This window comes from Camelus ferus, chromosome 24 (assembly GCF_009834535.1).
Source record: "Camelus ferus isolate YT-003-E chromosome 24, BCGSAC_Cfer_1.0, whole genome shotgun sequence".
Classification (NCBI taxonomy): domain Eukaryota; kingdom Metazoa; phylum Chordata; class Mammalia; order Artiodactyla; family Camelidae; genus Camelus; species Camelus ferus.
The window spans coordinates 14,951,523-14,978,967 of NC_045719.1; the positions used below are offsets into that span (position 1 = coordinate 14,951,523).

Consider the following 27,445-nt stretch of genomic DNA (forward strand, 5'->3'; position numbering starts at 1 on the left):
TATTTCATGAACAAGTCTCAACCAGGCACTTGGCAATTGAATGTTGACACAGGAAAGAAAAAAAAAAAAAGATCCACACAAAAACTAGCCAATGAACTCTGCAGAATGTGTTGGGGATCCTGGACTTTAACTTTTTGATTGGAGGTTTTACTGCTGCAGGGAGCTGATGTGCCAGGTGGATGGCTGAGATCAAAGGCTATACGTTATGATGTTTGCCTTTTAAGAAGTAAATGCGCCTCTGAATTTCCTAGTTTGCAACTTTCAGCTGGAAGGGACAGCATGGATTCTTGGGGTCTGTCTTCATTTCTGTTCTTTGGTGTTCTCCTCCTGGTTTCTGGCTTGGTAAGGAAACAATGTATGGAAAATAATGTATGATTTTTGTTTTTTAAGGAATAATGTTAATGACAGAAGCGTTTCTTTTTGGCGAGTAGGGGCAGACAGGGACAGGCAGGGCACGGGGCGTGAGAAGTCCCACCAGAGGAAAAGTCAGGGACAGTGACATGAGGTCATGTTTTTCCTTCAGTTTCATTGTTGTGTAGCAAGTTTTCTTTTTTTTTTTTTTAATTTGTTTTTTCCGTTTCTTTTTTTTTCTGTTTTTTTTTTGGGGGGGGTAATTAGAATTATTTGTTATTATTACTTTTAATGGAGGTACTGGGGATTGAACCCAGGACCTCGTGCATGCTAAGCACGCACTCTGCCCCTGAGCTGTACTCTCCCCCCAAGTTTTCTCTGGATAAGATGGAAAACGTGAAATTGAAAAATCATTCCATTTTTACTGCGAAATGTGATGCATACTGCTGTTACCGTAGCATGAGGTGTAGGGGAGTGAGGGGTGAATGTCGGGCACAGCAAACACCAAGTTTTGTAGCGGGGGCTTTCCCTTCTGCTTCCTCATCAGGTTAGATCAACCTTTCTACAGGGACAGGCAGCTTGGATCACACACCAACCCGAGGTTTTAAATGAAGTTTCAAATACTTGGGGGGAACCTTTAGTTGTGAATTTTTAAAATAACAATTATCATGGTGAGCTGGTCATGTGTGAACAGAGCTAGAGCAGTGAGAAGGGGAATACCATTTAAGACGTATTGAAACTGTAATTGTGAACAAATACACGACAACTTTCTTCAGGAGGAGCCTCGGCATTCCTCTGTGAGTGTGTGGCTGTGTGTGGCTGGAGTGTGAGACAATCATGGCACTGATTAACATCAAACAGGATGGTAGCCATCCAACCAGTTTGTTCCCACTGCTTGCCAAACACTCCAGCTGACTCCAGCATTTAGAGACGTAAGCTATATTTTAGTAGGACTGTATCCTACATTTGTATGACATTTTTTTTAATAGTTAACCAAGTTCTTTCAGGTTACGTCACGTAACCCTCACAACACTCAGGCAAAGCAGGCACTGACCATATGGCACAGACACTCAGATTATCAGGAAGGAGACCGACTTGCTGTCTGCTGGTGGAACCAGGAATATAACCCAGACCAACTGTCAGTCCCGTGGGCTTTTGAAACTAGACTTTACTAAGAAATCTCAGGTTTACTTAATGTTTTCCATTGTGCATGTGGTCTGAGTTTCATTTGGTCACCTATAGAGAATCTATTTTCAGAAGTTTTTTTTTAATTGCCATTGATTTTTTTTTAAACATTTGCTGTTGTCTTTGAAGGCAGAGCCTTGAGGGAAATATGAAAGTAAACCATGGTTCATGAGGTCTTCAATAATATTTAAAATGATTATAAATATTATTATACATTACAATAATAAATTATAAATTACAATATTATTTCAAGGTTGAGAATAAATTAGGTTTTTCAAACACAAAACCATTAATCCGTTAGAAAATCAAGTTTAAAGGGATGACTTATTTGAACGTATGAGTCTTAGGTTCTGCCTTCTTTTCAAATCTGTGAATTTGGTTTTTTGTTTCTTCGAATTCATACAACAGGGTTTCATTTTTTTAATATGAAGTGAGAAGACCCTTGGATCAAAAAGTTATCTTAGACTCCAATTTAGCTCTCTTGAATATATGCCAGGACGTAACCCATAATATTAATGAAAAAAAGAAGCCCCCTCAAATGGTTAGATATAAATTGGAACCAATAAGAACATTTATGTCATGGGCATCTTAATAATTTTTTTTTTATGTGTTTGTTTCCCAGCCAACTCCGGAAAACTTTGGTGAGTCTACTTTGAGTTTTGCCCTATGTCATAGTGAAAGAAAGTTACATGAAGAGTAGAACAACAGAACAGAAGAACTTAGGATACATTTAATGCTAAGCACAATGCATAATTGCATAATTGCATTGAACTTTGATCAAACACTGGCTTCCTTCGATTTCTTGAGGAGTGTTTTATTGTTTCTGCCCTAGGATTCCACATACTCAGCAAAAAAACAATAGATGGCAGTGTAAGAAAGTCCAAACAGTGACTGACACGTTGGCATCCCATAAATGCCTACTATTATTATTATTATTTTTGCTATTTTGTGCCAAATCAGATGGACCTGATGTCTGTCCTATTCAGTTGTTCACTTAGAGACTTGGCCATATTATCCACCCCTTTGCAATTTAAAAGAGTAACTCAAATATAGATGAGGAATTTTCCTTGAGATGTCCAAGGTACGCTATTAGCAAGGGATATACATATATGGGTAGATCGGGCTGGTTTAACCAGATTTAAATATTTTCTTCTTATTTAATCTAGTCTTTCAAATTAATCTTAATATTATATGGGGTGATCAGTTTCTTATCCCTGAAGTCATTTGGCATTCAAGGGACATGGATAAAACAAGAGAATGTATGCAAAAGTCCCAGAGACCCACGCCTGGCTTATGGGAGGTGCTCAATCAATCAATCGATCGATTGGTTGATCGATCAATCAATCAGTGTATATTGAATCAACCTGGTACTCACTTTCTGAGGCAAAAGAACTTTGCTTACTTCTAATCAGTAATTGATAAAGATTTCCTTCTTGCATAAACACAATGTTCAATGTGTTTTTCTTTGTTATTTTTATTAAAGATATAGATGGTGGAATGGACCGGGATATATTTGATATCAATGAAGGTTTGTGGATTTTTTTTTACATTCTTTTTTAAGTGGGAAGATTGAATCCAATTTGCTAATATAAATTCTTACCTTCCCTCTCAGAGCTGGGACTGGATCTTTTTGAGGGAGACATCAGCCTTGATGAGGTGAGAAATAATGCAAGGAAGAACTTTCTATTAACGATTGCAAGTGAAAATACAGAGTATCTGAAAACGATCAGACAGCATGGGCTTTCTTAAGCTCAACTGTCTCTAAGGGTGTAGAATCCTGGTTGACACATTTATTCAATGAGTACATTATACACTAAGGGACTCATATAATAATGTTTTCCAGCCATTACTCAGATGTCTGTGTGGTTAAAGCCATTGTCACTCACCTTGTAGGCTTTGGTCTTACTGATCTGATTGATTTCCATTATTGGAACAATATGATATTCTCATTTTTAGATAGAACCTCACTGATTAAATCTACTTGAAGCAAAATTAAACTGAATTTGCAAATTCAGCGAATCCGGGTTTTCACCATAAGAGATAGATTTTGTGACTTCTATCCTGACAGCTGAAAATAGTGTTGCCAAGTAAAGATTGTCCCAAACTATTCATAAAGAGTACCGGTTCTTACCTAGCCATCGTGGCACGCAGGTGAACACCGGTACGTTTCATATAGCTTAAATGAGCTTAAACACCTCTAAACCCCCACTGTGAACTTCAACTCAAGAAACAAAACTGCACTGTCTGAGACTTAGTCCTAAGTCTGTTCTTCTCTCCTTCTTTTAAAAAATTTTTATTTATTTATTTTTTTACTGAAATATGGTTGATTTACAGTGTTGTGTTCATTTCTGGTATACAGCATAATGATTCAGTTATACATATATATATATATATTCTTTTTCATATTCTTTTTTATTATAAGTAGTTATAAGATGTTGAATGTAGTTTCCTGTGTTACACAAAAGGACCTTGTTGTTTATCTATTTTATATCTAGTAGTTTGTATCAGCCAATCCCAAACTCCTAATTTACCCTTCCCCCTGACCCCCTTTCCCCTTTGGTAACCATAAGTTCATTTTCCATGTTGGTGAGTCTGTTTCTGTTTTGTAAATAAGTTCTTTTGTATAATTTTTTACATTCCACATATAACTGATATCATATAATATTTGTTTTTCTCTGTCTGACTTACTTCACTTAGTATGATCATATTTAGGTCCATCCACATTGCTGCAAATAGCATTATTTCATTCTTTTTTATGGCCGAGTAGTATTCCATTGTGAATATAAATATATATATATATAAAACAACTTCTTTATCCAGTCACCTATCAATGGACATCTAGGTTCTCGCATGTACTGGCTACTGTAACTAGTGCTGTTATGAACATCTCCTTCTGATCCTACCTTGTGCCAGGGCTTTAAATATCATCTCTATACTGATGACGCCAAAGTGGAACTCTGAGCTCCCGGCTGGTCTAGCCCGATGCCAGTCTGTTAGTTTCCTTGGAATGTTTACGAGATACATCAAGTATAACATGTCCTCAACTGAGGCAATGCCACCGTTTCACTTCTTGGCTTGAAGCTCTTCAACAGCTTCCTATTGCATTTGGAATAATATCCAGATTTACCCTTAGCCTTCAAGACCTTGCACCATTTAACTCCTGCCTACCTCTCCTCCCATGTCCTCTTTCCTTTTATGTCATCTCTGTTCTCTCCCAACTCACAAGGCCACTGGCCTCAAAACATGCTCAAAACAGACCAAGCATAGTCCCACCTCAGAGGTGAACAACTACTGTTTTTTTTCTGTCTGGAATGACCCTTCCAGGGCCCCTTTCAGTCCTGACTCTTTCTTATCACTCCCATTTCGCTTTATTTATGTATTTATTTTTGTATGAAAGGTTTTTATTTTGCATTTTAATTTCCATTAGAAAGACTATTTTTTTTTTCAATTCTCAAATTTTAAATTTCTCTCTCTATATATTTTTACTGAAGTATACTCAGTTTACAATGTTGTGTCAATTTCTGGTGCACAGCACAATGCATTATAGTCATACATGAACATACGTATATTTGTTTTCATAGTCTTTTTCACCATAAGTTACTACAAGATATTGAATATACCATTTCACATTAAATGTCATCTTTCAGAGTCCTGTCCTGACCCCTTGATCTAATGCACTCCCCCGTCCCTTTATTCTTGTCCACATCTCCCTTTTTAAATTTCCTGTACTATTATTACATGTATTCTGTTTAATCGTATTTGCTTCTTGCATGCTGTTTGTCTCTTCCACTAGACATGAGCTCCAGGAATGTACAGGCCTTGGTCCTTTTGTTAGCAGTGGCTCTCTGTTCTCCTGAACAATGTTCATTGCATTGGCTGGATGAATGCATTAATGAAATATTATTAGTTTTCTATTATACAAATTTCAAATACTTAAAAAATTTTTGAAACCTTTGGCCTAGCTCATGTGTGATTTTTTTCGGATGTTATGAGACCAATGTCACTGAGGTTTGGTATCACTTTCTTCTTGTATATTTTCTACCATGTCTATGGTTCAGTTTTCCAACAGTCATTCTGTACATGATTCTGCATGATTCCTTCTTCAACGTTAGCAACAAAATTAATGATAGAAATTGGTGATTTCCTCACAAAACCTTTGTTATAATATAAAAGTAGGGGTACACAATGTGTACATGGATGCACACATGCTGGCTAGGAGAGCTTTACTTTCTTGATTTCTAGAATAACTATTGATTGTTTCATAAATTTTTGCCTGATTCATTCAGGTAACCCTTTCTCATATGTTTTTGACAGGTGCAAGAAAGAAATTCCATCATCGGAGAAAACTACAGGTGGCCTCATACTATTCCATATGTCCTGGATGACAGCTTGGGTTCGTATGCACTTTGGAATATCCACAACTCATGTATGTCCTGGCAGAATGTGATGACAGTCTTTCCAAGGGTAGACTCATACGGTCTCTAAGGGTTTTATTTGTGTGTTGCTTTGTGTGGCTATATACACTTCCTTAAAAAAAAAAAAAAAGCAAAATGAACAATGAAAAGAATCTAAATTATTTCGTCTGAAATATTTGCTGAGTTTTGACCAATAAAAGGATTAATTCAACCAACATTTATGGGAGAGAGCCTACTCTGTATTGGATGCGTGGGACATAAAGACTAGGGAGCTGGTCTTTATTTTAAAGCAGTAATTTCACATATTTTCAGATTTTACACATGAGGTAAAAACAAAGAACAACCAAACAAAACTTTAGAAACTGGCGTTGTTTTACTAGCATTTTACTTTACCAAGTCAGGAACTTAAACAAGAATACATTATCTTTTATCATCTTCTTTTCATAGAATAAATGATCTTTTTAATTCTAAAAAGTCAGAAAAATCTCATCCAAAAGAAAGGACAGCTTTTCTATATTAGGAATTTTTTGTAACAGAAAACTCTAAATATGGCCCTCGTTTTACCTGTGGATTGACAGAAACGATATCACTGACCAATGTCAGTTCAATCCCCAGTACCTCTGTTATAAATAATAAGTAAAAAAAAAAATAAACCAAATTACCTCCCCCAGCCACCCAAAATAAAATTAAAAATTTAATTTAAAAATCTAATTATAATAGAATTATATAAACGATATGATTCATGATATGTTCGAAGAGCTATGGGAGCGTGGTGGAGGACATTTAACTCAGCCTAGATATAAAGTCACATGCCTTAGGGAGCAGGGGATACTATATGGTAGGGCTGCCATGAGGCTGTGTAAATTGTATACCACACATAGGTGCCTGGGAGGGGGACAAGTGGGACTGAAATGAAGTTTGCATTCTGTTCATCAGGAGACATTCATTTCTTTGCATGAAATTCTATTTATCCACCTGCCAAGCCAGCACTTGCAGTGTCTGCCAGTTGAGGTGGCTCTTTCTGACTCACAGAAGGTACCACGTGGGCTAGCGCAGCCTCGGACAGCAGGGGAAGGGTGCTCTAGGCAGATGGATCGCTATGTGCAAAGGCTCGGGGAAGGGCAGAAACCCTCTGGCTGGACTTAGGTTGAGAGTGAGGAGATAATGAAGTTGAACAAGCAGGCAGAATCCAGACTGGGAAAGACTCGAGTGTTTCCCATGTTAAAGAACTTGGTGTGTATACGGGTGGTAATGTGGAGCCACCAAAAGTTTTAATGCAGAAATGGCATTGCTACCCCTCTGGCTGCAGTACAGAAGATGTGTTGTCAGTGGGGCAACAAGAAAGCAGGGAGATCAGTTAGACTCTCGAAGAAATTCAGGGAAGGACTGAAAAGTTTCTGAACCAAGGCTCTCTCAGTGAGGATAGACAGAGTGGATAATGCTAAAAGAGACTCAGGAGGTGATTAGATTTGGTGATTGACTGCAAGAGGTCAGGAAGAAGGTGGGTCTGGGGAAAGAGCTGCTAGCGCCCAAGGTTCTGTCTTAGACAAATGGGTGGACGGTAGTGCCTTTAACAGGAACAGGGGATGTGTCTGGAAGACGGTGGGTTAGAGAAGTATGTGCCACGCAGAATTTGAAAAGCAGCAAGCTCACTGTGGCGGGAATATATAACAGCTTGGCGTCTGGTGTGGCCATTCACGATGAAATCTAACAGGGAGTTATTCAAGATAGAGGAGATGGTTGAAGCCATGGGTACGGATGAACTTCTCACTCAGTGCCTTGCATTTAACAGGTGATCCATAGATCAGCTTTATTTTCATACTGTGTTCCATGAAAGATCAGAGATCACTGTTACTCAGATTCTGGTGAGCCAACATGTGAAATTCCACCAGCAGGACTTTAGACTTTTAGCTTAAGCCTTGGATGTCATTTGGCTGTTAGATGCAACCTACCTGAGAGGCATAACACTAGAAGTGTCCATGAATAGCTTCCTGTGAATGAATTACAATTCTTTGCCTGGGTGCCGGATTTGAGGTGAGGGATGGGGAGAGGAGGAAAGGGATAAAGGCACAGTGAGAGATTAACAACGGTAATTAATAAAATAGAAAAATTATAACAATAAACTGTAACTAAAGTTATGTGAAGGTGGCCTCTCTCTCAGAATATCTTACTGTACTATACTCACCCCTTTTCCTGTGATGATATGAGACGATAAAATGCCCACATCATGAACTCAAATGAGGTGAATGACGTAGGCATTGGGATGTAAAGCGTTAGGACTACACTGACCTGACGAAGTGTCAGGAGGGGGACCATCTGCTTCGGGTGACACCCGGTCATGGAGCCGTGACAATGTTGATGGTTGGGTATGAGGAAGCAGATGACAGATGTTCACGGTTGGGTGTCCCTGGTGGGATCAATCAGGATGGCATGAGATTTCATCAGGCTGCTGAGAACAGCGTGCAACTAAATAATTATGAATTGTTTATTTCTGGAGTTTTCCATTTAATACTTTCGGACCTCAGTGACTGTGAGTAATTGAATCTGCACAAAGTGAAACCACAGATAAGGGGGACTACGGTCCTGGGGACTTCACCTCTACTTTCTCTGCTTCTCACAACATCCCTGCAAAGCTGATCTCGATTCCCCTCGCAATGGATCTGATGATAATACTAAAGCTCCAAAGGTGACTTAAATTGGCAAAGGTTGTACATCAAAAGTAAGTGGTGAGGATAGGGGACAACTTAGGTGTGTCTGGCTCCAAAGTCCACACGCCTACTACTCTGCCATACTGTCTCCCACCATCCTTCACTTCACGGGTACCTGACTGCATTTGTGACCATCTTTCCACAGGCATCTGATACAGCCCCTTCCTCTAGAGGTCGCTCTCTGAGCTTCTTTTCCTGCACGTCTCTGTTGCTCTCATGCCTCTGCCTTTTTTGAGCTCCATGTCTATCTAACCTGTTAGCATCACTCAATTTCAAAGTAATGGTTCTTATTCCTATATTGGACACTGAACTCACTTGCAAATCTTATGAACACTCTCCCCAGAAAATGCACTCCGCAGGGATAGATACAGACATAACATTGTGTATACTATTTTAGCCCATTCAAGGGCCGTCTCATCTCAAGTTCCTCAGACTGAGAACTCTACTGTGAGCTTCTTAGGTGAAGCTGACTAGCTGACTATTAATAATGGGAAAGCTTGGATGTTTTGATGTTCATTTTGGTTGCCTGTAAACCAATATATTTGTTCTCTGAGGTAGGGAAACTCCCTTTGGCTGTTTGGTAAAGCACCTCTAATGGCTCTGAAGAAATAAATATGGAGGAAATAAGACATCTAAAGAACGACTTGCACGTGATACTTAATTGGAGCTGAATACTACATTTTATAAAAATAAAACACTAAACATTCATGAAGAGACTGACTCATAATAAGTAATATATGGCATGGCCTGTTTCCATGGTGAAGAGTTCAATGGTGAGAATTTTAATGAGTGTATTTGTGTTTGCTTTCTTCCTTCAGGAATGAATGCCAAGGGAGTTATCCTCAAAGCGTTTGAACGCTATCGCCTGAAAACATGCATTGACTTCAAGCCTTGGTCTGGAGAAGCCAACTATGTATCAGTGTACAACGGCAGTGGGTAAATGGAAGAGTTCGTCTTCTGTGTCCCGATGAGACCTGTTGCGGTTGGGGCGTGATAGGCCAGCAACTGCCTGAGACCCTGACCTTGAGGGGAGTGAGGGCTTCCAGGGCTGTTTGCTGGGTCTAGTTTCTCTAGCCATAAAACAGAGTGTTTTCTCACATGCAACCAGACTGCCAATGGTAAGACAAGGAAGGTGGGATCATGTGCCATCCATCCCACGACTCTGTGAACTTCAGCCTGTCTGTAGTTTACAGACTCCTTGTTTCAAGTAAAACATGAGTGCACACGTGTGCGTGTGAATGTATTTAGATTTATTTTAATGTCAGAACTCTGACTATTTGGGTTAAGGAGATGATAGTTACTTGACTCAAGTTTAGCAATTCTGAGAGGTTGCCGTATCTCTAAGACTCTTATTAATGTTCATCAGCATACCAAGGACCATATGGAAACTTTTGAAATTTCCAGAAAAAAATCAGGAACTGGCTGACTGGAGGATGACTTACACCTCTGTAATGTTTGGTGTCAGCCCAAGTTCTCCAAAGATGATCTGGTCTGGAAGGTTGTTTTCATACCTCACCGGGGTTATGAGAGAAATGCATGGTGTCCAGACATAAGTGAAGGATCTAGGTGCTAACTCAGTGAATTAGGCTTTAGGGATTTTGCGCAAAGACCTCAACCTGCATCATTATAATCCCTTCTCCCCCTTCTCCTGTAAACTCTCCTGGAAGCTGCTCGTCTTCAGTGGGAAATCAGCGTGTTGGGATGCAAAAACTCTCCATCGGGAAGAACTGTGACAAAATAGGAACAGTTCAACATGAGTTTCTCCATGCGCTGGGATTCTGGCACGAACAGTCGCGTTCCGATCGGGATGACTACATCAGCATAATTTGGGACAGAATTATGACAAGTACACTTCTCTTGTTTTCTTACACGATTGTTAGGTTTAAATACTGAATTTCTAAACGCGTGCCCTCTTCTGCCATCTGCGCCGACTCTTACTAGTGGGAAAACGCTGATGTTTTGATTCCTTACTTCTGTTGGCTCTAACTCAGTGTGAGTTGAAGTGCCTGAAGGTTGCTGGGGTGTTCCAGAGCCCCAGTGGGAGCTGGAGGTGAGCTTACAAACCAGTGTTTCCCAGAGAATGATTTGTGGAGCTCCGTCCCACAGTTTGTTCACAGATGTGTGGAAAGGAATCCACGGTCAAATCAGTTTGGGAAATCCTAGGTTAAAAGAAATTAGCATTATTTACACTGCTGTACCATTTGACGCCTTTGCTAGACTAACGTGAATTGTGAATCTGCAAGAAGAGAAACATTTCCCAATGTGACTTGATCATGGTCTTTTTTTTCCCCCCCTTTTTGTAGAGTATTGAGATTTGTTATTCCATAGAGCTCATATTGAGAAACACTGCAGTGGCTGAAGGGCTCCAAACTCTTTGTGACTTTGTGCTCCAAGTCAGAAAGGTTTTAATAACCATGTTTTGTGTACTTTTTCCAGAGAGACACTTAGTTTCCCCATCTCTCCTGCCTCTGCAGGGTCTGGGGGAGGAGGCGTGGCATTGCTGTCATGGGAGGGCTGCTAGGTGCGGAGGCCCCCTGACGTCACAATCTCAACAGCACTGCTCATGCTCCTTACCTGCCCCCACCCCCGCCCACACTCAGTCTGGTGATGTCAGCTGGGGTGAAGCTCTGAAGCAGACTAAAAGATTTCTAGAACAAGAGAAATATTTAGCTTTAAACTCACTCTTTAGACGTCCCAACATCTTATTTTTGTTGGAAACTTCTGCCTAGATTTGATAACTCATTGATTCCTTTAACGATCAAATCCACCTTATTGTGTCCACAAAAATCATTCGATTTCAAGTTGCAACCAGTTGCCCATTAGTATGAGGCTCAGTGGTCAGGAATCTTCTCTGAATGTCTTTATTTACATACATCTACACATACTCCAGTAACCATAAAATTGCTGATGATGTCAATCCTTTCTAATGACTGTTCATGTATGTATGACAACGAAAAAACTCACTCTTACTGTCAGTGGTTCCCTGGTCCCATCCCAGCACATCTGCCAAGGTCCTCTTGCCTTCATGTCCATTTGCTGTGGATGCCCCCACCTTCCATCACTGCCTGCCAATGACAGTGACTATTTCAACAACACCTTTCAGAATGCTTCTCTCCATTAGCAGTTCTTAGAACCTTCAGCCAAATTCTAAAGTCCAACTTCGGGCTGTAATGAAACCTTAGATAAGTTTAGCATGACGGCTGGTATCACAATTCTAAGCTTGAATATTACAACTAAGATAAAAATGTATGAAACACTCTTGAAATACCATAGCTCATTGGTAGCAAGTTTGCACTATGGTTAGTATAGTCTTTATTTCTAAGTTAAGAGGTTTTGATGTTAAAATAAACTAAATTTTGTGAACCTCAAGTAATTAGAGATTTTTTTCTATCATTTAGACAGAAAACACAATTTTATCATCCGTAATGACCAAGAATCGGACTTCCTGAATGTTCCCTACGATTACAATTCAGTAATGCACTACAGTAAAACTGCCTTCAAAAATGGATCAGAGCCAACAATTGTAACGAGAATCCCGGACTTCATGGATGTGATCGGCCAACGAATGGACTTCAGTGACTTGGATATCTTGAAGTTGAATCGACTGTATAACTGTAGTATGTGACAATGACTTCTTTGAAATGACTTCTGTTTCTCTCTGCTATGTGGGAAGAAATTCTGCTCTGTGCCATTTTTGCCTAGCCTTGCTGGGTTTTCTGAAATTATAGGTTCATCATCATAGTTTGATATTCAGGAAAAAATAAAAACAACGCAGAATCACACCTGATTCCAATCTATGACAGGGGTTTTTCTTACAAGTTCTGGCCTTCAGATATGCAAACAGATTGAGTCCTGTAGCTCCATGCCCATTCAAACTTTTGAAGCTATTACTAATTCACCCAAAACGAGGGGTACAGTCGTAATATAAATGGGATCAGATAATGTGGGTTGTGGTTTACTAGTCTGAATCACTGTGTAAATTTAGGTTTCAATAATTAGTTAATTTGTTTAAAAAAAAAAAAAAAGACCTGGGGCAGGCAGCTTATTCAGAGCTACAGAATCTTGCTCAGTGTCTTGGCTCCGCAGGGATCAAGAGGTCTTCAAGCCACCGCCACCCAGAATCAGCGAGGTGTCCCCTGTATTGTCAGCCTGAAATTCCCAGTTCCTCTAGATGAGCTCCGTTTTTGTTACTTCGATTATCATGCTTTTATCTAGAACGTCGATGATTGTATTTTTGCTTTCGCAGCCTCTTCCCTGAGCTTTATGGACTCGTGTGATTTTGAACTGGAAAACGTGTGTGGTATGATTCAAAGTTCAGAAGACAGTGCTGACTGGCGAAGGGTCTCCGAGGCTCCTGGGGGCCCAGAGAGTGATTATTCCAACATGGGCCAGTGCAAAGGTAACAGGAACGACATACTTCCAGATCTTACTGTCAGTGGCTCTGGCATTTTGTTTTTTCCCCTGTGAAATCCTGGGATGTTAGTGCTCATTTCTATCAGAAGTATTAAGGTTAACCCATCCGGCGCTACTCAGGAATCAGTTCTGTGTGTTAGAAGGATGTGGTTCATTTCTCTGCTTTTACTCTCTGAGTTTGCTTTTTTCCTACAAATCAGAACTGGGCTGTGTGAAGCCTCCACCCATAGTAGGTGCCCACAGCAGGAGGGGACTGCCCCTCCCTGAAGGATTCTTGTCTCTGGAGCAGTGGGGTGGTTTTCTGGAAGCTTGTGGAATCCCAGAGACTTGCCAGTGAACAGCACCAGGCTGTGACTTAATCAGTTTCAGAATTTCAGCTGGTTGCTCTTGTCACAAAAATGCTTAAAAAGGAAGGTAGAAAGTACAATTTATTTAATTTTATTCAGAGGAGTATCCTTTTCCACTGGAATTTTGTTTTGAATTAAATAGTCATCTATTTTGCTACAAGGGCCAAATGTTTATTTATATGCACATTTGTGGCAGCAAATATGTAAAACAGGACTTCAGAACTCAGGGCTTTTGCTTAACAGCTCAGATGGTCTGGGCAGGAGCTGAAGTCTCTAATAGCAAGGAGGTACGATTTTCCTTTTTCATTTTTTGGGGGGTTGAGGGGACAGGACAGATGTTTAAAAGTACAAACTTGCAACAAGCAGTAAATAAGCCCTAGAGATCTAATGTACAGCACAGTGAACATAGACAACAATACTGTATTATAATCATCAAACTTGCTAAGAGACTAGACTTAATTAATCCCACTGACAAAAGAAATAATTATGTAACGTGATAGAAATGCGAATCATTACTAGATGACAATCATGTCATTATGTAAATGCATCAAATGAACATGTTATGTACCTTAAGTTTGCACAGTGGTACATGTCAAATATATTTCAATAAAATATATATTTTTAAATGTAGATTTGAATAGGGGATAGTGGTCCTGAAGGAAGGAGGAAAGGCTGGAGGGAAGGAGGGAGGGGAGAGAGAAAGAGAGAGAGGGAGAGGATAGACAGGTGACACTTTTTTCCATGCTTGAAAACTAACGTCTATAGTAAGAAAACGGTTATCTAGTGTTGCTTTTTTCATAAACTGCCTACTCCAAGAACTGCATTTAAATGCCCTGCACACAGTGCCCTGCAGACAGTGGGGAGTAAGTGGAAATACAGTGTCCAAAGACACGCTCTCCTACAGCCAGTCTCTGTTTTCTCAGGTCTGCTTTTGTCTTCCTGACAGGTACTGGCTTCTTCATGCATTTCAACAGGAGCTCCGTAAATGAGGGGGCCAGAGCACTGCTGGAAAGCAGGATCCTATACCCCAAACGAGGGTTTCAGTGCTTGCAATTTTATGTGTATAACAGTGGGAGTGAAGGTGACCAGCTGAACATCTATGTCAGGGAGTATTCTGCAGCCAGTGTGAACGGCACTCTAACCCTCGTGGAAGAAATAAAAGGTGCAATGTCAACATTCTTATTGTTGGGCTCAGAGCAAGGCAGTCTTAACGCTTTACTTAATGCAACAACTTACGACAGGGTAGGGGCTATGGACTTACGCTTTTCAACTTAAAACTTGATCCTCCTTGTTTTATGCTGTGTTTAGGAAGCTAAAATGAGAGTCCCTTCTGTGCTACATAATATGTGACACTCGCTGAAGAAACTTTAGATCAGTCTCTGGCACTGAGGAGGTCAGTTCTTGGAGAGTAATAAAAATACAATGGGATTTGAGATTTACAAATGTTAGCCAGTATATATAAAAATAGATTTAAAAAAATTTCTTCTGTACAGCACAGGGAACTATGTTCAATGTCTTGTATTAACTTTAATGAAAAAGAATATGAAAACAAATATATGTATGTATACGTGTGACTGAGACATTGTGCTGCACACCAGAAATTGACACATTATAACTGACTGTACTTCAATTTAAAAAATATACAATGGAAACTAGCTTAGGCAAAATTGGAAGAGTTACTGGCTGAATGTAACTAAATTGTAGAAAAGATAAGAAAGGACGTGGCCTCAGGCAGGACCTTCCCTGTTATCTCAGATGGGCTTGGTCCATGAAACTGATGCTCTGGCTGCTTCACTTCCTAGCTTACATTTTACCGAATGTGCCATCCGACTGGAGAAGGGACTCTTCTAATATTTGGCTTAAAAAAAAAAAACCCCAGTGAAGGATTCTCATTGCTGTGACTTGGGTCAAATGCAGGCTCTGGAGAAGGTGCTGAGTGGAGAGAGGGCACCACTGCGACTGGACGACGCGTGTCCTTCCTTCCAGTCAAGTGTCAGGGAGGTGGCTCAGGCTGACCACTGATTCAAGCAGCTGGTTCAGAAGGTTCCCCGAGGAAGGGAGGGGCTGTGAGGTGGCAACTGTATCACTGTCTGCTGCACATATGGTCCTCTTGGTTTGAATGAATTGACTAAAACCTGTTATAAAGCCCATCTACTTTATGCCATATGTCCTGCCATTTCCCCCCGTTTAACAATGAGAAACATAGATAGTTTCCTTCATGAAAACCTACAAGCTGAGGCTCTTAATCTTGTTTTATATATACATTTATAAAATACCACACATTATATACTAGCGTTATATGTATCTAATGCATATAATATATATGATTATAAGACTGTATTTTAAATTATTACATATACACATATATGATTATACACATATAATCTTTTTATTATTCTTTAAAATAACTTAATTTTTCTCTTTTTAAAATAATTAACTATATTTTTTAGATAATTAATTTTTTTAACAGAGGTACCAGGGATTGAACCTAGGACCTCGTGCATGCTAAGCCTGCACTCTACCACTGAGCTATACCCTCCCCACCATGTGTAACCTTTTGCATTAGCAATCTGTGGGTGTTATTACTGATTGACAGTGGCACAAAAGGTACTTAAGAAACTTACTGAGGAGCTCAGAATTTAAACTGAAAGTACCGATAAGATGAAGTTGAAGCTCTCATGAAAGGTTCTTGTTCAATCTAGAGTCCTTCCATGGACAATAACAGCATTTTTTGTAATTTGGATATTTCTAACTTATTTTCAAAAGCAATTGCATTTCTCATTGAGCACCAGTATGTTTAAGCCCTTGTGTTAACTACTAGTTTGACATGGATTCCTGAGCTATTCTCTACCAGAGTGGGGGGCTTTTGAAAAATTTTAAATGGACTGCTTCTTGTTGAGGTACATTGTGGGTTTTGTCACTGGAAGCAGCCCTAAGCTAGAACCTCAACTATACAAGCAAGGTATTGCTTCTGCTTTTTACAGCAAGGAGACAGGAGTGCGGACACACAGGCGCCGGCTAGCAAAGCACATTCGTTTTTCCTAAAGGTCACAAGTGGCTGGGGTCTGTTACAATTTATTAACCCAGTCATGGGCTCCCACAGTACATGGTATAAGAAAATACCACAAGGTGGCACGCCACGTGCTGCTAGCTAGGGGTAGGGGATCATAGTGGAGGGGGAAGTGTGGTTTGGGGAGAAAGGAGGTGGTACCAAATATCAGATAAATATTTGTAATGTTGAGTCCCTGGCCAGAGGCGTGAAGAGTAAATTGGAGGATGTGGACTTTCTAGGGTTTGATGAATTCCTGCTTAATACTGCCCAAAAGCTGATTGAGAATTTTGCATGTGAAGGAAGTGTTGCCATCAAAGTATAAATCGTTTAAAGGCGGCTTTGGCTGAGAATTACAGGAATCTGGGCCACAAGGGTAGAGTATTGAGCTTGCTTGTCTGTTTAACTAACTGAATGGGAGGTAACTGGTCAGGAGGGCACGGAGTATTCATGAGTTAGGTGTTCTTGTTTGCTCACCCTTCTCTGGGAAAGGGTGACCTCTCTGAGAAACAACATCCAGATATTCCAGGGAGCGGCCCCGCCTCACAGAAGTACCTCGAAGTAAATAGGCCTGGGCTGGAGGAGTGAGAAATCCACCCCTCGCACCTGCAGGAAGCAGTAGCCCCAGGAAGGTCATTTGTCCGTGAAGTTAGAGCCTGTTGATTGGCACATGATTCATCATCCTTTGCCTTCTTTGAAATAATTATGTCTCTTTTGCAGATATACCCATTGGGAGCTGGCAACTTCGCCACGTAACTCTGAACGTGACCAACAAATTTCGAGTGGTGTTCGGAGGGGTCAGAGGTGCTGGGGCCTCACTGGGTGGCCTGTCTATTGATGACATCAATCTTTCGGAAACACAGTGCCCCCATCACACCTGGCATATAAGGAATTTCACTCAGCTCCTCGACAGTTCCAATAGCTCTCTCTTCAGCCCTCCATTTTATTCTTCTAAAGGTTATGCCTTTCAGGTTTCCCTGAAACTAACGAATTTGACTAACGTAGGAATATATTTCCACTTGATCTCTGGAGCCAACGATGATCAGTTACAGTGGCCATGTCCTTGGCAACAAGCCACGATGACAATCTTGGATCAAAACCCTGACATTCGACGGTGTATGTCCAGGGAGCTGAGTATCACGACAGACCCATTTATGATCAGCGGTTCGTGACTCATCTTCTTAATTGCTCACACACAATCATTGCTCTAAGAGGGATGCGTGATTTGGGCATGGAAGGCTGCATAGTCAGTACCTAGGGAACTCTGAGCTCCAAATCTTAGGATCAGAAGATAGCTAGGGGAAAGGCTTCAGCAGCTGTGGACAGCGTCTCCCAGGCAGGAGACTGTCAGGAAAGCCAGCAGGGATGCCAACACACTGGGAAGATATTGACTGTACTCCTGGGGATTGATGCGGTACCTGAATTCCCAGGGTTTGCAAGGAGGGTTGGCTTTAGAGCCTGATCAAGGCTCTAAAGAGACACACCTGGATCAAGTCCAAGTTTGGTGTCTCATTAGCTCTGTGAACTTGAGCAGATAATCCCGTGGAACCTCAGTGTCCTCAGCAGTAAAATTGAGGCAGTAGTAATAACCCCACAGATGTGTTTTAAATATCTCTTCAGATCAAGTATGGAAGCTTGTGCAAGGGTCTGATGTGAAGAGACCCTCAGATGTTGAGTTTTCCTAACCCATAATGTCCTGGTCTTGCCCCTGGAATGGTCAGAAACAGTTCAGCTTTTGTCATGCGGGGTGGATTGTGATCAGAAGGAAGATGTTGAATAGATGCTCTGTAGTGCTGGGAAGGGTGTGAGAATGGGCCATAACTTCTTATTAAAAAGCTCTGGAGGGCTTGCTGATGATGACGTCACTCCCCGTCTTTCCAGTCTCAAAACAGAAAGCAATGATTACATTTCTAACTGTAATAATCCTTTGCCCTCTGGGCACCTAATAAAGGAAAAAATAGAATTATGGCAAGGTGAACATTATTGCCAAATCTGAATTCTGTATATGAAAAGAATGGACCTAAGTGACATGGGCAAAAAAAAAAAAAAGCCCTAATCTGATAGGAAAATATATATATATATTGACAAAGAGGACTGTAGGGACTTGATGTTCAGAATTTCTTTACTTTTTTCCAAAACATTTCTCCCTGAATGACATTGAGAAGCGCTCAGGGTTGGGTGGGTCGCCCCTTTTCTCAGAAGCACTGCTTCTCACTGTTTCTACCCCTGAAGGACTTTGCTCTATGAGGTTAGTAATTCAGTTAATGAGATAGATTGTTCTACACTAATATTAAAAACTCTCTCAGTAACACATTGATTTAACTCAGTTGCAAAGACTCTCTGTAACTCAGAAGGCCACTAAAGAATGATTCTAATGGGCAGAAGAGTTTCTACACTGGTCGGTCACCACCTAGGAAACTTCTGGTACCACTCCACTCGTATTCCAGAATGTGGTCCTCGCTGCCACACAGTCTCATTTCCTTTAGGACAGAACATGTGAACAAGCTCCTGTGACTGGCCAGGGAATACATCACAGGTCCATAGCATCATTTAATTATTTTGCGCTCCATCCTAATTGTGTTTCACATTGCCTGTGCTTTCCTACCACCAAAAGCTATGATGACGTTAAATACAATCCATTAATATAAATTGCCTTTTCAGGTAATGGAAACTATTTTTGGGACAGGCCTTCCAAAGTGGGAGGAAAAGCTTTTTTCTCTAATGGAACTCAGTTTCGAAGAGGTGGGGGCTATGGATCCAGCACCTTTATGACCCTGGAGCAGCTGAAAAGCAGAGATTTTATAAAAGGAAATGATGTTTATATCCTACTGACAGTGGAAGGTATGTCAATAAAAATAGTTTTATCTAAGCTATTTTTTTGGTGACCCTTGATTATTTTCTGTGTTTTTCTGGATTCTATTTTTAGATATATTAGCGATGTGGGAAGAAATGGGTATGAGTGGGTTTTGTTTTTTTTTGGGTATGAATCATTAACAATATGAAAATAATTTAAATGGAAACAGTGACAGCTCCAGGAAAAGGAATTTAATTATCACTACATAGAGCAATAGTGGAAACCTTTAGCCCAGAAAACTTCTTTAGAAATAAGTTAAAGTATAGCCATTTTGTGGGGGAGGATGGATATAGCTCAAGTGGTAGAGCCCATGCCTAGCGTGCACAAGGTCCTGGGTTCAATCCCTAGTACCTCCTCTAAAAAGAAATAAACCTAATTACCTCCCTCCCCCACCTCCCTGACAAAAGACAAAAGCAAAACAACAACAAAAAAACCCAAAACAAAAGGGAAAAAAGTATCGCCATTTTACCCTAGAATTTAGGATTCCAGAAGTAAAAATATCGCACAAGCCCATAAAATTAAACTGGAAATGGATAGTCTTTATCAAATATGTATACATACACAGATGTGCACACACATATATCTTGCCTGTAATAACATTAATCTATTGCCTTCTAAAATTTCTTAGCCGTGGCAACCGCAAAACACATTTTCCAGGAATGCTGGTGGCTTTTCATCTTTTATGTGGTAGGATTTTAACTCATTTCCTATTAGAGACCCACTTGCATCTCAGTAAATCAGAATCTTTTTTGTGATGAAAGATGGTGTGAATAAAACCCATGAAATTTTGACGTCAGTGTCAATGAGAGTAAATCTAGGCGATACATCTTGGAAAAAATTATTCAGAAATAACTTTTGCCAAGGGAGGAAAAAATGTATCAGGGACAAAGTCATATACTCATCAAGTCTTTTGGACTGTGTTTGGACCAGAAGTAACAGAAAACACCACCAAGAGTGCAACCCTGGTTGTTAAGGGACCAAATATCCACCAACCGGCTCCACCAGGCAAGAGACCCGTGACCTTGGGCAAGCCCCTCGGGTGCCTCGCATTTCTGAGCTTTGGTTTCCCTGTCGGTCTCTTAGGGCTGGGAATGTGGGTGTGGACCCCTTCTGCAAGCTGAGGCAAGCCCAGGCCCAGGCAAGCATGTGTTCCTTTGTAGCCCCCTGGGCTCACCCAGCTCCCAACTGTGTCGAGATTTCAACCTGCCTATTTATTATTTCACTGCCTATGAATGTTGCCGAATGATGCTTTAAGATGACTTGAGTTTCTCACAAGCCTGAATCCTGGGCATCTATTTTGAAACTTAAAGATCAAATGCTTGTTAACGTCCAAACTGATCTCCCTTCATGCTCTCCTCCCGCCCTCTGTAGACATATCCCACCTTAATTCTACACAAAGCCAGCCAGTCCCAACCTTCAGCAGCGATGATCTTTGTGCAAGCTTCCGATGTGAGAATGACGGTATCTGCATTGTCCGAGAAGGCAATGCTGAGTGCAGGTAAGGATCAGACTTGCTCGACTTTTTGCCATTCCCACAATGTAGGATTCAGTACTGATATTCCACTTGAATGAAATCAGTTGATTTTCATCTCAAAACCATTCATAGGATATTTATTTTTTGCTCTCCATGTGAGACTTCGGGTAGCCACAGAACAATGAAATTATTTATGCACAGGTAGCATGTCATATTCTAATTGCTTGAAACAGTCCTCATGAGTTACCTGTTTTATTAAGTCCTCACAAAGGTCTAGTGTGGTTAAGTGGGACTGTCCCCATCTTCTAGAAGGAGATGCCTAAGCTTTGAGAAGAGCTTGGCCACGGTCATAGCTGGGACATGGAGGGACTGGGACACTGAGGACCAAATTTTCTCCACTACCGACGCTCCGTTCCTGTCCCAGCTTGGAGCTGCAGTTTTAAGTCCCAGAATTGGAGCAATTCCATTGTTCCTTCCTGTTGGCCCTGCCTGGCCTCCTGTGCTAGACTAATCAACCCCTCTAGTCCAGAGTCGGTGACAAATAATCCCATCTGTTCATGACCTGAGTGTTGACCCACCCCTTCAGCTGTGGAGATTTTCAGGTTTAAATATCAACGCATAACTGTGGGTCACATTCTGAATGTGCAGGTGTCCGTCGGGGGAAGACTGGTGGTACATGGGAGAAAGGTGTGAACAGAGAGGCTCCAGACGAGACACCATCATTATTGCTGTTTCTTCCACGGCTGCTATGTTTGCCCTGATGCTGATAATCACCCTCATCAGTGTCTACTTTACCCGGAAGAAGTATCATACAAAGACAAGTTCAAACACAGCAAATACGACTCTGGAAAATGTAAGTTGAATTTGATATCTGGTTATTCAATACCTATTGATGAAAAATCAGGACTTAAAAAGTTTTTTTTCTGTTATATTTATTTATGTATTTTATTTTTCTAAACTTTTTTATTTTACTGAGTTATAGTCATTTTACAATGTTGTGTCAAATTCCAGTGTAGAGCACAATTTTTCAGTTATACATGAACATACATACATTCATTGTCACATTCTCTTTCACTGTGAACCACCACAAGATCCTGGATATGTTTCCCTGTGCTACACAGTATAATCTTGTTTATCTATTCTACACTTTGAAATCCCAGTCTGTCCCTTCCCATCCTCCAGGATTTTTTTTATATCTTAAAAAAAAAACAAAAACTCTTGTGAGGAGGGGTGGGTATAGTTCATTGGTAGAGCCCATGCTTAGCATGCTTGAGGACCTTGGTTCAATTCCCAGTACCTCCATTAAAACAAAAACAAACTCTTTATTTCTTATGCTGGGGACAATGGCTTTGAGACTATGAGTGCCTGTAACCCTTACTACAAATCAATGGTTCTTAAATTGGGGTCCATGGAGGCTTTGGGGGGAAAGTTTATTATCCTCTCGGAACTGAATCCAGAATTGTGTATAGTGTGCACTTTTTTCTGGGGTAGGGGTCCCTGACCCTCCTGAAGTCTAACCTGATTTTGCCTACACGTTTCAACCTTCCTGGTTAAGGAGAGAGGTGACCTGTAAATGTTTTGGTTCTAAAGGTCGGGCTCAGGCTTGTAGGAAGGGAGTGCTAGGCACGTGTAGGGCTTTTCCATTAAAGAAGATTCCAACCTATTCTGGCTGCAGGCGTGGTAGCTATCTAAGGCAAGATTTTCAAGTAGAAGGTTTAGTCTTGCCTCAGAAGTTCTGTATAATGGCAATAGACTTTTTTTTTTTCTTGAGTTTTTGTTGGGGGAGGTAATTAGGTTTGTTTGTTTGTTTATTGGATTGAACCCAGGACCTCGTGCATGCTAAGAACATACCACTGAACTATACCCTCCCCCACAACAGCAACAGACTCTTGAAAGTACTCTATCTCAGATGGGTTTGGGAGGCAGACTCTGAGATGAATATTTGCATGCAAGATGTTTACCTGGACGTGCTCTTGGGAACACCTGTGATGGAGTGAGGGAAGCTGGCAGGCAGAGGGTGAGACTGGACTGTGATATGGCTGTAGCTGACACTTCGGCACCCCCTAAGGGAGCTCTGGGGCTGGGATGGTCCCTTAGGTGTCCTGAATTGAAGCAAGGGGGCTTCCCACATCAACAGCCACTGGATTGGGGCTATCCCCAGAGAGGGAGGAGAAGATTAAGCAAGGCAGCAGGCTGTGTGGGAAGGGCATGTCCTACAGGAAAGCCTTCATCCTGAAGGGCAGGACTAAGCAGAGAGCCCCAGGGTGCACTGCATACCCCAGTCTCAGAGCGCAGTTCCACAAGCAGATTCATATTCTCACTCACAAAAGAGCATGAAGAAAACAGCATAAAATCTGATTACTTAAAAGTGAAACTTAAAAATCCTTTCAGTTCTATTTCATTCAAAATAGAGTCTCTGAAAATTACTAGCAAAACTGAAGAAAAAACATGCCTGGGGGGAGTGTATAGCTCAGTAGTAGAGCGTATGCTTAGCATGCACAGGGTCCTGGGTTCAATCCCCAGTACCATCATTAAACAAACAAACAAATAAAACTAATAACCACCCCCCCCAAAAAAAAAAAAAAAAAAAAAAAGAGAGAGAGAATAAACAAACAAAAAAACCCATGCCCAATAGCCAAGGCATGGAAGCAACCTAAATGTCCATTCATAGATGACTGGATAAAGATCTTGTGGTATATATACACAATGGAACACTACTCAGCCATAAAAAAGAACGAAATAATGCCATTTGCAGCACCATGGTTGGATCTGGAGATTATTGTACTAAGTGAAGTAAGCCAGACAGAAAAAGACAAATACCATATGATGTCACTTATGTGTGGAATCTAAAAAAATGACACAAATGAACTTACTCACAAAACAGAAATAGACTCACAGACATAGAAAACAAATCTGTGGTTACCAAGGAGGGAAGGGGAGGAGGGATAAACTGGAAGTTTGGGATTTGCAGATATACACTACTATATATAAAATAGATAAACAACAAGGTCCTACTGTATAGCACAGGGGACTGTATTTAATATCTGGCTGGGGTAGGGAAGATGAAGGAGTAGTTAGGGAAGAGAGGACCAGTTAGCTGGTGGATGGGACTGCCAGGATATTCCTGGAAACTGGAAGATGTAAGTGCTATTACAAAGGCTGACTTAGCGAGCTAAAATTGGAGTTAAAGAAAATGATAAAACTAAGAGAAGAGAAGGCAGTTAATTTAATAAAGGAGTGCACTGTTAGACATGGTAGGGCCATTAAGTGGAAACAGCCACCCACACCCACACCCACTGTAATATCACAACATAACTGTTCGCCTCTGGGTCGTTTAAACACATTCCCAAGAGCAAGGAATCAACTTACATTTTCCTTAGTTGAGGCATTTCTACAGCTAACTCACTGATAGCAGAACCTTCAGATCGCGTTTAGATCTTAAGCCAGAATGACCTTCTTTCTGAGGCTGACACGTGTGTTCACCCTAATGTTTTAGCATCTGAATAACTGGATAGTTGAGTGCATCTTCCTGGAGACGGAGGCTGGGGCTGCCTGCCAGCTGGGAGGAATGCCAGGAGACCGCAAATGGCACTTCATTTAAAAATCAGACTGTTTTATTGTGATTCATTTCAATGACAGTTTTTAAATTTAGAAATTAAGTCATCAATTGTCCTTCCCCCTTTTAGCAATATGCACTTTGAAGATTAACTCAGCAATACGGCCGGCAAAAGAAACGAAAGAGTCTTCATCGTGGTTTCACCTGCAAAATATTACAACCACCTCATCCTTCTCTCCGTGGGTCTTCTCTAAATAGCTGGATATACTGGAAATCATTATTTTGGTAAAAGTCTGATTGGTGAAATGGTGCTTGTGTTTTTGTTTTTAAAGGAGGGGAATTAAAGATAAAAATATATAAAGGAGGGCAGGCAATTCAGATTCTTCTGGAAGCATAATATTGTCTATAAGATGGAGAGCAAAAACTAGGGCTAGCTTCCCAAATTACTGATCTTTCTCTCTGGGGGCCAAGCTTAGTGGCCTCTCAAGTGATTCCCTAGACTCTCACTGGAAACAGCCAGTGGGAACGAGCTTCCATGTGGAATCTCAGCATTTCCAGGCTGTCCTGTCCTGATGCTAGGGAGGAGCAGAGGACCACCCCTTTTCTCCCTGGGGGCATATATTCCTCCCCCTAAAAGTGGCCACTCTCTTGTTTTCTTACAGAAGTCCTTGGATATGTGGGTTTGCTTTAGAGTTTGTTAGAACATGCAACTACAGTGAACAAGAAAACTTTAAATTCCGAGAACAGTTCTCAGAGTTCTGGGTTTCAGGAGCCTTTAAAACTCTTAGAAATTATTGAGGGCCCTGAGAGCTTTTGTTTATGGATGTTACATTGACCAATTCTTACTGAATTAGAAATTCAAACCAAGAAAGTGTAGGGGGAGAGTATAGCTCAAGTGGTAGAGCACATGCTCACCACGAATGAGGTCCTGGGTTCAGTCCCCAGTACCTTCTCTAAGGATAAATCAATGAGTAACCCTCAATACCTCCCCTCACTAAAAAAAAAGAAAGAAAATGTAAAACTATGTTTTTATCAATCATTTAAAAATAATAAACCTATTCATCTTATAAATGCCATTTTTAAATGAAAAATAACTGTTTTCCAAACCAAAAGAAAATTTAGCAATAAGGGGGGTGTTGTTTTATATTTTTTGCAAATCTCTAATGTCTGGCTTCATAGAAAACAGCTGAATTCTCACATACGTGTCTGCATTCAACCTGTTGTGATATATTATTTTTGTAGAAAAATATGAAGAAAATCTAACCTTACCCAGATACATAGCTGGAAAGGGAGGCATAGCTGAATAGCTTTCCAAGTGATTGTGGATTTTCTTTTTGAATCCTTTGTTAAAAGTCGACAAATGGTAATTTCTTAAACGTTAGATTCAATTGGAGTCTGAAACCATATCAATGAATTTGGGTACTCCATCCAGTAAATCCATTGGTCTATCTTATATTTTGAATGGATCTTAATGCTTATGCATGATTTTGTCATCTTGTGCATGGGTTATTTAGAAAATATTGGTTCCCTTAGTTACGTAGCTTTAAAAATTTTGGCAAATTTCATTATACGGTATCAAAACATAACGCTGGTTAATATCACCACTGGTCTCATTTAAAAAGGCTCTCGTTGTGTGTACAACAGTTTGTTCCTTTTTGACAGCTGAATAGGACTCTGTGGTATTCATGCACATAGTTTGTTTCATCATTCACTTGCTGCAGGACATTTGGGTTATTTCCAGATTTTGGTTATTACAGACAAATCTGCTATAAACATTCAGGTACAGGTTTTCATATAAACGTTAAGTCTTTATTTCTCTGAGATATATGACCAGGATAGCCCTGGGTTATATAGTAGTTGCATGTTTTGTTTTTTAAGAAACCGCCAAACTGATCTGCAGTGTGGCTGTACCATTTTGCATCCCCACCAGCAGTGGTGATACAGTTTCTCTGCATCCTTGCTAACTTTTGGTGTTGTCATTTTGTGTGTGTGTGTGTGTGTGTGTGTGATGGACTCTATTGTATAGAGTAGTTCTAGTTCACAGCAAAATTGAGCAGATCTTAGAGAGATTTCCCAAATATCCCTTGTGCCCACATACACACAGCCTCTCCATCCCCATCAACCATCAACATACCACCCGAGTGGTAAATTTGTTTTTTACTGTTTAAACTGATGAATCTACATTGATATGTTATTATCAACGAAAGCCCACAGTCTATATTAGGGTTCACCCATCCATTCTGTAGGTTTTGACAAATGTATAATGACATGTATCTACTACAACAGCGTCCTGCAGAATAGTTTTACTGCCCTAAAAATCCTCTGCTCTGCCCGTTCTCCCCCCACCCCACAACCACTAATCTTTTTACTGTCTCCATGATTTTGCCTTTTCCAGAATGTCATTTAGTTGTAATCATCCAGTAAGTAACCTTTCCAGATTGGCGTCTTTCACTTGTCACTGTTTTTTACTTTAGCCATTCTGATTAGGTATATAATGATATCTCATTGTGGTTTTAATCGCAGATCCCTAATGACTCATGATATTGAACACCTTTTCATGTGCTTATTTGCTATCTGTATGTCCTTTTCAATGGTCTGTCTCTTTATATCTTTTATGTGTGCTCTAAATGGATTTTTTTGCTCTTATACTGTTGTGTTTTGAGATTTCTTTGTGTATCTCTAAATCTATTCCTTTTCTGAATATGTGGTTTGGAAACATATTTCCCAACTCCACAGGTTGTCTTTTCATTCTTTTAAAAGGGTATTCTTGCAGAGCAAAAGTTTTTAATTTTGATAAAGTCCAATTTATCAATTTTTCCTTTTAATGGATTGTGCTTTTTGGTGTCAAGTCTAAGAACTGAGCCTAGCCCTAGATCCTGAATATTTCCTCCTCTTTTAAGAAATTTTTTTGGGGGTATTTTTTGTTTTGTATTTAACTCAGTGATACATTTTGAGTTAACTTTTATAAAAGGCATGAGGTTTAGGTTGAAGTTAAATTTTTGGCTGTGGATGTCCATTGCTCCAGCACTATGTGTTGAAGAGGTTATATTTCCTCTATTGAGTTGTATCACATTATTATATATATATAATTAT

The 27,445-nt window shown here is 40.4% G+C and overlaps 1 protein-coding gene across 1 annotated transcript; it reads left to right on the top strand.

Annotated features, from left to right (window-relative positions):
- The first annotated feature begins 279 nt into the window (after window positions 1–279).
- Window positions 280–24,570, top strand: MEP1B (meprin A subunit beta). Its single transcript, XM_032467128.1, has 15 exons — window positions 280–342; window positions 2,159–2,177; window positions 3,020–3,064; window positions 3,149–3,192; window positions 5,851–5,929; window positions 9,478–9,595; window positions 10,327–10,505; window positions 12,058–12,276; window positions 12,906–13,058; window positions 14,366–14,581; window positions 17,189–17,632; window positions 19,130–19,309; window positions 20,694–20,820; window positions 21,445–21,649; window positions 24,483–24,570. Exons 1-15 carry the CDS (start codon window positions 280–282, stop codon window positions 24,495–24,497), a joined length of 2,106 nt encoding a protein of 701 aa, XP_032323019.1. The 3' UTR covers window positions 24,498–24,570.
- The last annotated feature ends 2,875 nt before the right edge of the window (window positions 24,571–27,445 follow it).

Excerpts from the sequence above, each read along its gene's own strand:
- MEP1B (XM_032467128.1), top strand. The coding sequence starts at position 280 with ATGGATTCTTGGGGTCTGTCTTCATTTCTGTTCTTTGGTGTTCTCCTC. Across the intron at positions 13,059-14,365 it reads CAACATGGGCCAGTGCAAAG|GTACTGGCTTCTTCATGCAT; the intron begins GTAACAGGAACG and ends TCTTCCTGACAG. Across the intron at positions 17,633-19,129 it reads AGACCCATTTATGATCAGCG|GTAATGGAAACTATTTTTGG; the intron begins GTTCGTGACTCA and ends TTGCCTTTTCAG.